This window comes from Balaenoptera musculus, chromosome 17, assembly GCF_009873245.2.
Source record: "Balaenoptera musculus isolate JJ_BM4_2016_0621 chromosome 17, mBalMus1.pri.v3, whole genome shotgun sequence".
Taxonomy (NCBI): domain Eukaryota; kingdom Metazoa; phylum Chordata; class Mammalia; order Artiodactyla; family Balaenopteridae; genus Balaenoptera; species Balaenoptera musculus.
The window spans coordinates 10,132,261-10,146,607 of record NC_045801.1 but is presented as its reverse complement, the minus strand read 5'-3'; the positions used below and the strand labels follow the sequence as shown (position 1 = coordinate 10,146,607).

At 40.5% G+C, this 14,347-nt stretch overlaps 1 protein-coding gene across 3 annotated transcripts in view; it reads right to left on the bottom strand.

Annotated features, from left to right (window-relative positions):
• Positions 1-14,347, bottom strand: part of ADCY8 (adenylate cyclase 8) — a 224,915-nt gene that overhangs the window by 164,501 nt on the left and 46,067 nt on the right. For all 3 annotated transcript variants that reach the window (XM_036830371.1, XM_036830369.1, XM_036830370.1), the window contains exon 2: positions 12,913-13,062. In XM_036830371.1, the coding sequence (XP_036686266.1) occupies positions 12,913-13,062 (150 nt within the window). The remainder of the gene's footprint in view (positions 1-12,912; positions 13,063-14,347) is intronic.

Below are 14,347 nucleotides of genomic sequence, written 5' to 3'. Positions count from 1 at the left end.
GGTCCATCCACCTCACTACAAATAACTCAGTTTCGTTCCTTGTTATGGCTGAGTAATATTCCATTGTATATATGTGCCACATCTTTATCCATTCATCTGTTGATGGACACTTAGGTTGCTTCCATGTCCTGGCTATTGTAAATAGAGCTGCAATGAACATTGTGGTACATGACTCTTTTTGAATTATGGTTTTCTCAGGGTATATGCCCAGTAGTGGGATTGCTGGGTTGTATGGTAGTTCTATTTTTAGTTTTGTAAGGAACCTCCACACTGTTCTCCATAGTGGCTGTATCAATTTACATTTCCACCAACAGTGCAAGAGGGTTCCCTTTTCTCCACACCCTCTCCAGCATTTGTTGTTTGTAGATTTTCTGATGATGCCCATTCTAATTGGTGTGAGGTGATACCTCATTGTAGTTTTGATTTGCATTTCTCTAATAATTAGTGATGTTGAGCAGCTTTTCATGTGCTTCTTGGCCATCTGTATGTCTTCTTTGGAGAAATGTCTACTTAGGTCTTCTGCCCATTTTTGGATTGGGTTGTTTGTTTTTTTGATATTGAGCTGCATGAGTTGCTTGTATGTTTTGGAGATTAATCCTTTGTCAGTTGCTTCATTTGCAAATATTTTCTCCCATTCTGAGGGTTGTCTTTTCGTCTTGTTTATGGTTTCCTTTGCTGTGCAAAAGCTTTTAAGTTTCATTAGGTCCCATTTGTTTATTTTTATTTCCATTTCTGTAGGAGGTGGGTCAAAAAGGATCTTGCTGTGATTTATGTCAAAGAGTGTTCTGCCTATGTTTTCCTCTAAGAGTTTGATGGTACCTGGCCTTCCATTTAGGTCTTTAATCCATTTTGAGTTTATTTTTGTGTATGGTGTTAGGGAGTGTTCTAATTTCATTCTTTTACATGTAGCTGTCCAGTTTTCCCAGCACCACTTATTGAAGAGACTGTCTTTTCTCCACTGTATATTCTTGCCTCCTTTATCAAAGATAAGGTGACCATGTGTGCGTGGGTTTATCTCTGGGCTTTCTATCCTGTTCCATTGATCTATATTTCTGTTTTTGTGCCAGTACCATACTGTCTTGATTACTGTAGCTTTGTAGTATAGTCTGAAGTCGGGGAGCCTGATTCCTCCAGCTCCGTTTTTCTTTCTCAAGATTGCTTTGGCTATTCGGGGTCTTTTGTGTTTCCATACAAATTGTGAAATTTTTTGTTCTAGTTCTGTGAAAAATGCCATTGGTAGTTTGATGGGGATTGCATTGAATCGGTAGATTGCTTTAGGTAGTATAGTCATTTTCACAATGTTGATTCTTCCAATCCAAGAACATGGTATATCTCTCCACCTATTTGTATCATCTTTAAAGAAATTCTCAGTTTCCTTATTAAAAAATGCTTTTAAATTAGGTGTGGGCATGAAATTTGCAAAAGACGGGAAACAAAGAAAATTCTACATTGGTTCTGTCCTCAGATTGCTCTAAAAGTATTTTTAAATTATTTGCCCTCTTTTACGGTCAATCCATTTTGAGTGTGGTTTATGCAAAATAGAGAGTATAGAATTCCCATCAATGAACCCATACTCACATCCAGCTGAAATAAACTATTTTAAGCATGGATTCTTTTTTAAAAATACATATTTTATTTTTCTCCTCGTTTATTCTACTACCACTTTTGAAATGTGCCTTCAACTATCTCCAGGCTACAAATCATACCTTCCCTTCAGCATTAAAGTTATTAGGTTGTGTTAAGTTTCCAATTCCAATTTCTTTAGTCAAAACTCCCCGGACAGATTTATGAGATAAAAGGTCCCCACACGGCTGTTCGGCTGCTCTTCAGCTTCTCCCGGCTGGATCAAAGGTGTTGAGGGCAATGATGGTGACTGATTTCTTCTATCTGAACTGCCTCTGGAAATGTTAATAGTATGCAAATGAGTGCAGAATGATGGCCTCTCTTGGAGTCAAGGAGAGTATTTTAAATTAGTACTGCACAGGGATGCCAGATATAAGAACACAAATAGCAAGAAGAAAAACTATAGTTACTAGAATCGGAGCATGTTCTGTTGTAAAGCTCAGGCTGTGGCCCAGGTGGTCCAACAGTTCAAGGACCAACTATGATGCCCAACTCTCATCTATATTGCTTAATTTCCTCACAGCAACCTTGAGAGATTATCATTTTTGACAGATAAAGGATCCAACGTTCAGAGAGTTTAAGTGGTGCACCCAAGGTCACCCAGACATGGAGTTGGAACTAGCAATCAAATCCAGGTTTGTTCTTCTGCAAAGCTTTCACTCTTCCTGCCATGCCAGAAGTTGCAAATAATGTGCTAGAAAGATTGCAAAGAACTAGGCAGCCAGATGATTGCAAGAGTTGCAAGGGGGTAAACACAAATCCTTTGAGTGAAGTCAGCTGCCAGGAGGCTCAAAGGCCATTAGCACTGCGTGTCTGCTCACTGCTCAAAATCTTACTGACAGAGGGGATCACGGTGCTAACTGTAACACTAGGCAGTGTGACAAGAACCCGTGTTAAGTAAAAATATCTAAGTGCCAAGGAAAAAGAAGTAGCTCATGACTGGAAACTGCAGAGGAGGCTTTCTAAAGGGAAGACATCTCAGCATCGGTTTGGGGTGTTGGCGAGATTTTCACAGAAATAGCCCTAACATTTGTGGAGTTCTTTATAGTTGAAATAACACTTTTTCAGGCAAATAAGTTATTTGTCTCTCAGAATGCCCCCGTGGGTTAGGTTATGCATTATCATTTCTAATTGAGAGATGAGGAAACATGCACAAAGTGATTCGACAAGTTGTTCCAAGTCACAAGAGCAAGTTGGAAATTGACATGGGCTGAGCATCTAAGCTGGCACTGTCCAGTAGAAATAGAATATGAGCCGCCTATGGAATTAAAAAATTCTTAGTGTGCACATAAAAAAGGAAAAAGAAACAGCTGAAATTCATGTCAATGGTATATTCTATTTAATCTTGTATACCCCAAGTATATCATTTCCATGTGTAATCAGCATGTAACCAACATGTAGAAAGTTATCAATGAGATAATTTGCATTCCTTTTTTTTTTTCTTGGTATTGTCTTCAAAATCTGGTGTGTATTTTACACTCACAGCACATCTCTATTTAGACTAGGCACATTTCAGGTGCTCAGTATCCACACGTGGCTGGTGGCTACTATATTGGACAGAGCAGAGTTCTTCTGACTCCTTGTCTTTCTGCTCTGCTAAACTGTCTCACAAACACAGATGGAGGGAGATGGGCATCTCATGCAAAGGGAACAGGAAGAGCAGGTAATCGTGGAGGGATGCAATTGGTACCTCAAAACGTGTAATGAAAGAGTTTAATAAAGAGTTAAGGAAGGGACTTCCCTGGTGGCGCAGTGGTTGAGAATCCGCCTGCCAATGCAGGGGACAAGGTTCGAGCCCTGGTCAGGGAAGATCCCACATGCCGCGGAGCAACAAAGTTCGTGAACCACAACTACTGAGCCCTTGTGCCACAACTACTGAAGCCCGCACACCTAGAGCCCACGCTCCACAACAAGAGAAGCCACCGCAATGAGAAGCCCGTGCACTGCAACAAAGAGTAGCCCCTGCTCGCTGCAACTAGAGAAAGCCCACGCGCAGCAACGAAGACCTAATACAGCCAAAAATAAATAAATAAATATTAAAAAAAAAAGAGTTCGGGAACCCAACAATGGGTGCTCAAGCACCCCAAAACTAGGAAGAGTGGAGCTACAAACACTCCTGGAGCCTGGAAAATCCTATAGCCTTAGGAAATGGCTGCCTGATAGAAACTGTGGCCTTTGGTAGAAAAATGGAACCACTGTTAGCCCACCATCCAGCCGGGGAGACAGTGGGGAGGTAAATCCAATGGCCTCTTTGCCTTCCCATCCTCGAGTCTCCAGCCAGTGCCTCTCATTGTCCAAACCCGACCAGCAGTTAGAGGTAGCGAGCCTGTTGATGCAACCACAAAGGTTAGCCTCCTGAGGCACAGAGAAAGGCAGAGAAGGATACAGCCTGGACCTGGAGGGCAAGAAATCAAAGGCACTGAAGTGTGGGGCACGTTTACTGGTTTGGATGGCGGGTAACAGTACAAGGACAGTGGTAGCAAGTGACATGATTGAAAAGTCGGGCAGGAGCCAGGGAGTGGATGGGCTGTAATACAGCGCATACAGCGCACATGAGACTGGTTTAGAGTCTACAGGCAGTAGGCATCCGTGGGGGGCTTTAGTGTGGAATCTTCTCTAATCAAAATTGGGCACAAGAAGAAGATCCTGACAGGCATTACACTCTGCGTTGGGGTTTTGAGATGTGAGTTCGTTTCATCCCTCACCTCTCAAATGAGCCTGCTGAGAAACAGATACAAGAGGCAGATAGGAATCAAGACACTTTATTGCTAGCAAAAAGATGGGGACCGCGGCTGCAAAGTGAGTGAACACTGGGGGTCCTAGGCCTTCTTTTTGTACTGGCTACAGCTCCTCAGCCAGAGACGGAGCATCTGGGCCACTGTGGGGCTCACTGAATCAGTGGGTTCCCTACGGGGAGGAAAGCAGCCTGCACGGGCAGGCTCCCGGCGGAGAGAGGAGGACCCGCATTCTTACCCCACCTGAGGCTTGGACATGAATACATTACGCGGGACTCTTACCCTCTGTGAGATGGAGAGGGACAAGTAGAGATGCAGAGAAAACAGTAGCTCATGCTTCATACATTCCCATGAGGTCTCATGTATTTGTAGAGTCTCCCATTTCACAGATCATAAAGAAAATGGGAAGAAGCGAAACACAGCTGCTTTTTCCAGAATAATTTTAGGGTGGAGCGACTCCAGGTGGTTAGACCAGTTCCCACTAGTTAGAAACTGGTTAGCGCCAGTTAGGAAGCTATTCTGTGGGAGGACTTAAATAGTGTTAGAAAAAGAAATACAGGGACAGTTAGTAAATACATGGGATTATGGCATCAACAGGAATTGGTACCACAGTTGATGTGGATGAATCAGGTACAAGGAAGTGCTATTAGAAAGAAAATGCATTTTGGGGGGATGAGAGAATCAAGGACAGGCTGAGCCAGTGGTACCTGTGGGAGATGCAGCTGAAGCTGTCCGGCAGGATGTTGATGATGGGCATCTGGAGCTCAGAAAAGAACATGGTGTTAGAGATAATGACATGGAACCATCCAGAAGTGATGGTTGAAGTCATGATAAATCCCCAAAAGAGAAACAAGAGATAAAGTGGCTAATGGTTCTTTAAATTTAAAAGAATTAAAATAAAAACTCAATTCCTCAGTCACACTAACTGTATTTCATGTGCTGCTAAATAGTTATAGGGGGTTAGTCGTATTTGGATAACAAAGATACAGAATATTTCCAATCATCACAGGAAATTCTATTGGACAGTACAGTTGTGGAGTATTATATATTGCGTGAGGATGGTGATTGGAATAACACTTTACTTTTTCTCCCCAACACACCTGAAAGAAAAGAAATGAAACTACGAAAGAAATGGAGCACAGAGGCAGAGAAGCTTTCAAGGAGTAAGATGATCAAGAAGATGCCTCCAGGTAAAATAGAGCTTTTAAAATTTTGCTTAGGCAGAACTCTACCTAGGCTGAAGTCATTTATGTGAAGGAATAAGAGAAAAGTGAAGTTGGACGGGTAGATGGAGGAAGTTAACGTTGTTAATTGTCAAGGAAAGATCAGATGCCTGGTTTGAAGGACAAGGACCCAAAAATCACATCATCGGAGGGGAGTGTTTCCCAAATCTATTTATTCACATCTATTTTTGAGTGAACGGACATTTAGCAAACACAATTATAGCACTCATTAAATGTTGATTGTCTCTGCTTTTCTTCCTAGCTTGAGTTTTCCCCCTCTTGGATCCACAGTTACTGTGAAGAGCACAAATGAAACATGTATCCAATCCTCAAAGAGTTTATAGTGTAGAAGGAAAAATACAGCAAGAGCATAGCAGAATGTAGAAGGAGATTAATTCCCCAAAGAAATAGACAAATGAAACACTCAAGGAGGTCACAGCTAGGTGGAAGAGAGAGGGTCTTGGTGGAGGAGGTGAACTTTGAGCTGAGTTTTGAAGAGTGGATAAGGTTTAGGGGTGAAAGGAATTTTATACCAGGTAGGGGGAAAAGCATAAGCAAAGGCACGAGTGTAATAAGATAAGAAGAATATTCAGGAAACTGAGAATGTTCCACTATAAACTAGAGAATAGTTAATATGAAATATATTAATAACAGATAAGGATGAACATGATGGTCTTGTTCATGGCACATGGGTGGTCTTAAATGTAAGAGAAGGAGAATAGCACAAAAAGGTTTTTCTGGCGCATAATGAAAAGACCTATCTAACTGGAGCAGAAAAAACAAATATTCTGAGGTTCTGCAAATTCCAGGTCAACTTTGATTCTTCCTTGAATGAATGAATGTCAAGGCTCTGCCTTACTAGGTAACAGTTATCTACAGCTTGAAAAAACACTTCCCTAGATGCTATTGGGCACCAACATGCATCCAAACAAACAACTCAAAACTCTGTAAGAAACCCAACTTTCTCCCCCAATCTATTGTCCAAACCATTAGCTTACACCAATATTGTCTGACAAAGATGTTTAAGTTAAACAAAATTGCTTTAATACAGCGAAAACATCTGCTGCATTTAATAATAATCTTCCTGCTGTTGCAACATATGGCATCATCAGAAACTTTACTCCAGGGCCCTCAGAGCTTCGGAGATACCTCGAAATGCCATGATTACCATAAGCAGGTTTTGGCAATTCTCAAAGCTGAAAGAAAAACTATTAATTCATTTTAATATTTAAAACAAATATGGGCCATTTGGATCATTTGCAAGAGAGGTGGGATTACAAAAACTACAATAATTAGAATCTAACTCCCCAAAGAGAGATGTTGTAAGACGTAGCTTCCAGATGGAAAATTCCTTTCACAGGTCTGTATAAGACACGTTCTCTATTTTACGTTTGGTAGTGTATATATGTCCATGCCACTCTCTCACTTTGTCACAGCTTACCCTTCCCCCTCCCCATATCCTCAAGTCCATTCTCTAGTAGGTCTGTGTCTTTATTCCCGTCTTACCACTAGGTTTTCATGAACTTCTTTTTTTTCCTTAGATTCCATATATATGTGTTAGCATACTGTATTTGTTTTTCTCTTTCTGACTTACTTCACTCTGTATGACAGACTCTAACTCCATCCACCTCACTACAAATAGTGGGAAGCAGCCGCATAGCACAGAGAGATCAGCTCGGTGCTTTGTGACCACCTAGAGGGGTGGGATAGGGAGGGTGGGAGGGAGGGAGATGCAAGAGGGAAGAGATATGGGGACATATGTATATGTATAACTGATTCACTTTGTTATAAAGCAGAAACCAACACACCATTGTAAAGCAATTATACTCCAATAAAGATGTTAAAAAAAAAAAAAAAAGACACGTTCTCAGCCTGTCCCAGGCTCTCCTGAATTAGATGAGTCCTCCTCCAAATTTTTAATGGGGATCATGGTGTGCACAAGTCTCTTTACTATTTTTTTTTTTTGGGCCATGCCACGTGGCATGTGGGATCTTAGTTCCCTGACCAGGGATCAAACCGGAACCCCCTGCAGTGGAAGTGTGGAGTCTTAAACACTGGACCACCAGAGAAGTCCCAAGTCTCTTTACTTTTATACAGAAGAATTATTACAACATGACCCTGGTTTAGGTGGAAGTGAAAGGAGCCAAAATTTGAATTCAACATAACTCAGTTAAATAAAATGTTAATCAGAAGATCTTATATTTCAGCCATTGTGCTGGATAAATACCAGAGAATCAGATGAATCATGTAGAATAGCTGCCTTTAAGTAGTCCTTATTGGCCATGGAAAAAGAGAAATGCAGACTAGTAAACATTATAAAGTATGACAGGTTCTATGATACAGTTAACTTTAAGGCATGTTGGAAGTATAAGAAAAACATTTCAACTCAACAAGCAAGCCTCACTGAGCAAGGGATGCTGGAACAGTATATCCAGGCTAGAGACATTACTCTGAAAGTTAACGAGAGGGAGGTGGCTTTCTAGGCTGAAAGAACCACATGACACAGAGTAGGGAAATAGCAGTTCAGGGAGCTGATGGTCATTTGGTTTCGTGTGTGTGACAAGGAGGCGGAAAGGGATGTGAGGAGAGAGTAAAACGGGTAGATCCCGGAGGACCTGTTGGGTCACGCATGGGGGTGTGAATTTTATCTTGGAGGGAATGTTACCGCTGAAGGGTTTCCCTGCAGAGAAGAGTGACATCAATGTCATCGTCATCACAGCATCCTCTCTAATATGCCTTGAGGGCATCCTCTGCCTTGGGCTGAGAACCGTTCATCCTTAATCTCACCACAACCCTGGAGGAAGGTAGGATCATTATGATCATCTTACGCCCACAAAATCAAGGTCTTAAGAGGAGAGTAGTTTGCCTAAGTCCCTTCAGCCAGGAAGCACAGGAAGTAGGAATGGAATCCAGATCTTCCAGACATTGGAGATTTTGCTTTTGACACCTACGGTGTACTGGTTCTGAACCAGACCAGGCTTTGGGGATGGAGACCAAGAGACCAGACAGGTAAGGGATGCTTAGTATGCTCTGTGCTAGTTACAAGTGATGACAAAATTGTTAAAAAAAAAGAAAAAGACCAAGTCCTTGCCTCCCAGAAAAAAAGAGCCAATATGTGCTCAACTTCTCGAAGCCGATCATCTAAATTAAAAATGTCAACATTTGGGCCCATTCAGTAGTTTCTTCCTGGTATTGTGCCAGGTGCTATGGGAGGGAACAGGGTTATGGTAAAATGGAGAGTCACCTTCAAGGAACTTTGTTAAAAACCTAGTTTAGAAGAGACCTTGAGCAAAGAGTTTTAGCATTTGCTGGTTCCTCCTGTCTGCTTGCTCTTGACCTTAAGAACAATGCCTGCAACTTCAGGTTATCCAAGGAAAAAGCCTGATTCTCAGGACTTCAAGTATCTCATCATGGTGTGGGACCCACCAAGCAAGAGGAAGCATGGCTCATGTGCCACTTATCCTTTAGCTATTGCTTGGCAATTTTTCTTTGGAAAAATGATTAGTAACCATTATTATTAAATATTGACAACCTCAGTCATTTCAGAACCATTTATTCCTCACTGGTTTTCAGAAACTGCTGCCATAGGTCACTCTTAAGGGACAGTTTATCCTAACAAACAGGCATGCAGTGATTCCGATCCGGCGTGGCATGCTGTAAGAGAGATCTGTAATAGATTTTGCTCATTTTGACATACAGAGCACATTGAACAATGCCTACTGCACAGGTTAACACGCAGTAAGTAGATATTTTCCCTGAGTGGAAAAGTGCAGTGTACTCAAGAAAGTACACAACTTTGCTGTGAGGTATCAGCAGAAACCTGCTTCCCAATGTTGCCAGCCTTCATCAGATCATATATATCTTGTCATCAGTACCTTTGATAATTCTTTCTTCCTTCTCTTCCGCTAATTAAAATTCTATTCATCCAATCCAGAGGAGAGACTGAGTTACTTGTCTCTGTAATTCCACCATGAATGGGTGGATGAATAAATAAACGAACCATCATGGGAGTGCTTATAAGTGCCCTGACAGTGTTCTCTCTTCCTTCAAGATGTTTATATGTGTTGTTTGAGACCTTCATGCCATACTCTTTACTGCTTCTCTATTGAGTTTTAAATTCTATTCACAAGTCAACTCAGGCATCATTTCTTTTAGCTAACCTTCTATCAACCTTCAGTTTAGGTAGAACCCAAAGACCATATAGGTGTCTGTGTAGTTGTCCATCTCTGTCCATAAACTATGCAAGACCAGGAATTGATTGCTAGTCACCATTATAGTCCCAGGGTCCAGCAAAGCTCATGGCACATAATAGATCCTCGATAAATGAATTAATTCATTGATGAACATTTTAAGTCATTTAAATATTTCCTTTGTATTCATTTAAATATTTCCTTTGTATTCTACCACAAGAGAAAGCCAGTTCTTGAAAAAAAATCCTACAAAACTTGAACATTTCTGTAGAATAAGACCTCTTGGTTCTGTATGCAAGTGCAAAAATAAAATGCAATTTAGTCACCCTTGAGATAATCTCCTAAGGAAAAAGGATCTGCTGTCACTTAGGCCCTTGCAATGTTTTCCTTCACATGATACAGAATTTCTAACAGTTGCAGTATTATAATTAGCTCTGAAGATGTAAATGGGGTTGGATTTGTGAATGACATTTAAAATATCCAGAGCCTAATGCTGAGTTCTGATCACTGTATACCTGAGGAGAACCACCATCCTGATTTCCTTCTGTATGAATAACTTTCAACCGGGGTTTCACCTGAGACAAGCCAATCCATAACATGTTCTCAAATGAGTCCTCTTGGGATTGAGCTATGCTGGCTGATTCATATAAATCATTGCACACCATCATGCTAGTAAAAACTCTTCACTGAGCTGCAAGGGCTCTGCACACAATATTTCTAACCATTAAGGAGCCTCTTCAGGAAGGGTATTATTATCCCCATGCTGCAGATGGAAGAGCTAAGACTCAGAGCTTGCTCAAGTTCACTAGGAGAGTAAGCAACTAAGGAAAGATTTCAAATCCTGGGCAGTCTCATTTGAAAGCCTGTGCCTTCTCTGCCCATCTACCTCTGAGGAAGTTCTCAGGGATAATGGAAACCTGAATCAGAGATCAATATCAATGGAAAGTAACTTTAGCACTGAATGATACAGAGCCAGCTGGCTTAGATACTAGCACGGGAGGGAAAGAGGGTGGCAAATATACCACAAATACTTTATCAGAATTGTACACACAGGACTACAACACACCAACAGCATATTTTACTTAATCCTCAGAGCAAAGAACCTTCCACCAAAAGAGCCTCTTCTTGTATGTCATCTATAAAAAAAATGAGGCTGACTTATAGTTTTGTATTGCTTTATATATGTCACCTTATTTGAGGCAAACACAATGCTGAAATAAAAGATATTGTCCCAAGTATGGATGAGGAACCTAGGACTGAGAGTTAAGTGGTTTAGGTGGCCAACTAGGAGGTAATATGGCTGCGGCATGAATTCTAGCGAACTTTTCACCACATTTGAGTTGTCGCTTGTTCTCACCTCTGCATATTATTTTCTTCTTCCTTCCATCAACTTAAAAAAAAATAAAGATTAGAGAGGATGGAGGAAGCTCCCTTCACCGTGTTAGATTACTACATCATAGTGACTCTAAGACACTGAACTTGAAGAATGGGAAAAGAAGAAAAGCCTTATGAGTATGATAAGGCCATCATTTTCAGTGTCTCTAATATCTCATATACATTAAATAAAAGACTGAGCTTCCCAGACAACTAATCCACAACTGCAGTTCTGGTTGTGACAGAGCGTCAAGAACAGTTGATGAATTATTAATACAGCAGCACTGTCTGAATTGGCATGGATCCCATGGAAAGAGTGATGTGCCAGTCTGGCAACTGCTCTGTTTTGCAGAAGAACACAATGTATATGTATATATAACCTGGGAGATACTGGGAGATGTTTATTGTACAAGGTGATTTCTTTCTTAAAATTATTTTTCTAAATTATTTTATAGTGATGTTCAGGGCAACTACAATAAATCTATTAGGAGGTTCCGTAATTGTTTTAGGCTTCAACTTAGAAACATCCTAATTCTGAATCCTATGAAATCCATGTAGGTTCTGGAAATTCAGTAGTTTCCTCTGTGCCCCTGGCAATAACATATGGCAGTGGGAGTTGAGTTTTGTCAGGTTGCACCCTACCTGTTCACCTCCTTCATTATCACACAGACCTGGTTTTGCTCACTTTAAAGATCCATGTTTTACTGATGATTCGATTAGGTTAAAAGGAAAAAAATGTTGCATTTTTTGAAGCTACTTTCTTTATAATTTCTCAAACCATTATGGCATACAGTTTAAAATAACAAGCGTGTGTCCACAGACATAACTTTAAAAAAGAGCCTGGTGTGGTAGAACTAATAAATCTATTGAGCATAGGATTCCCAAGAGCATATAAACATGTTGAACGTAAAATATGCTCATTCTATAAGCAATTTTAACACATTCCTGTTATTCCTACTTGAACATTACTTTCAGAGGCAAAGATATGCATTAATTTTTAATATATGAATAATTTTAATAGCAGCAAATCTTTATTTTTTTGAAAGCTGATTTTATTTTGGGGAAACATATTATTGGAGGCCAAAGCTATTTTTTGAAACCTTATAACATCCACCGAATCAGGATGTCCAAGAAACTCCTTTATCTTAACCTCCTCCAACTAAAACTCATGGTCTCCACCTTGAACCAACTTGCTTTCTTTTCTGCACCCCCTATCCTGGGATTGGTATCATGTTCCATAAAATTTACTGTGTTCAATGATGTCTTCTGAACATCAGGATGAGGTATTAGGAACTACACATGTAAAAGATCTTCCTCTGAGCTTCCTATAATTTGAATTGCTATGTAGTAAAAAATTTATTTGAAATAGCAATTAATAGTTTGAAAAAAAGGAGAGTCAAAGATGAGAATGCTTATGGTTTTCAGAAACCATGGCCTTGTCCACAAATACAGATGTCAGTGAAAAGTGTCAGAAAATCGCTTTATGTCTAGAATCATTTTATTTCTTGTGGGGAACAATTAACTGAGTGTGGCGAATCAGACGAACTCACTTGGACCCGTGAGTCTAACATAACTACTTCCATAAGAGTGTATGGAAACATCCGAGAGAACTTTTTGGCCAGCCTAATATCTTAGACTCTGGAATCCCATGACAGAAACTCTGAAAGAACACTTGCAAGTCAGGACGTGTTTGGGGAGAGAAAAGCTCCATGTAATTCAGAGACTGGCTAGGTGACAACCAGGGCATATGGCCCTTCCAGTTGGTACCTGTCTTTGGTTTTCCGTCTCTAGGCGCAGCCTGGCTTCCACACACCTCCGCGTCTCCAGGAAGGCTTGGCGCTGGGCCCGGTCTGACAGGTAACTGATAAAGATTCCAGCCGTGTTCATACACATGAATAACACTGCCTGGGCCACAACCTAAAACAGAAATACAGACATAGCCCGGTCAGGTGGTTAAAACAAGAGCTGTTGGCAGGCAAAGAGAAAAAGTAAATAAATAAAAATTTCCAATGTAAATCTTAACATAGTAATCCAAACGTTTAGTAGCAGGTTAGTAGAACCTTCATTCAGGTCTTAGGGTCAACTCATCTCCTCAGACCTCCCTCAACCACTCGATCCAATTTAAAGCTTCTTTCTCCCCAAGTTTGAATTTGAACTCGGATTGGAAACCTCAAGTAAAAGAGAGCAGCTTGCTTCTCTCTTTCTCTTCTTAAGGGGTTGGGGAACCAGGTGAGAAGAAGAGAAAGAGATGAATAAAAAACAGGAAAGGTGTTAGTTGAATGGTACTACTGTATTTTGACTTTGGTACCCAGTTTTTCTTGAGTAGCATCTAAGTCCTGATGTTCCTAACTCAAGAGAAGATGTCATATTTGTCTACTGCTTTCCATCTCCATTGCCGTTACCCATCTCCTAGGTGCCAAAATCTCCTGGCTGGACTCTTACATTAAACTTTGTACTTTCACATTTGCCCCCTTCCAAACTTCTCTCTAGTGAAGAAAAGCAGGCAGATTCTGGAAGGGAGTCAACACTTAGAAGAAAGAAACAGCATAGTGTGGATTTCTTGATTTTTATGGCTTTAGCTTGCGGGCAGGTAACACTCAGTATAGTGTAGGGAAGAAAAACTCCAATAGAAAACCCAAGTGGCCTGAAGAAGCAAAGAACAGAGTTCAAAACAACTATGGCTGATGAAAAGTGAGAGGAAAAGCCACCAAAGAAGAGAACCAGTGAGGGGGAACCTTAAATTCCTATATAAACTCTTCCCTGAACCACATATGCACAGGGCAAACAGCAAATGATTGAGTTGATGATAAAAGAATTGAACTGAGATTTGAATTGCATTTCAAAAGACAAAGATTGTCATTTGATACCAACCAAGTTAACCACTTTCTAAAACACAACACAACAAAACAAAAATCACAATTTCCAGAACAATGTAAGACAATCCAGAGTCTTAATCACGTAACATCCACAATGTCCTGAACATAACACGAAATTATGTGACATGGGCATATACATAAAAATGTGACCCCTTCTCAAGGGAAAAGATAATTGACATAGACCTGTTCTGATCTGACCTGGGTGTTGGAAGTAGCAAACAAAAATCACAGTAGCTCTTACATCTTTGCTCAATGATATAAGGGTAAATATGCTAGTAATTAATGCAAAGATAGGAAATATCAGCAGAGAAATAGAAACCACACAC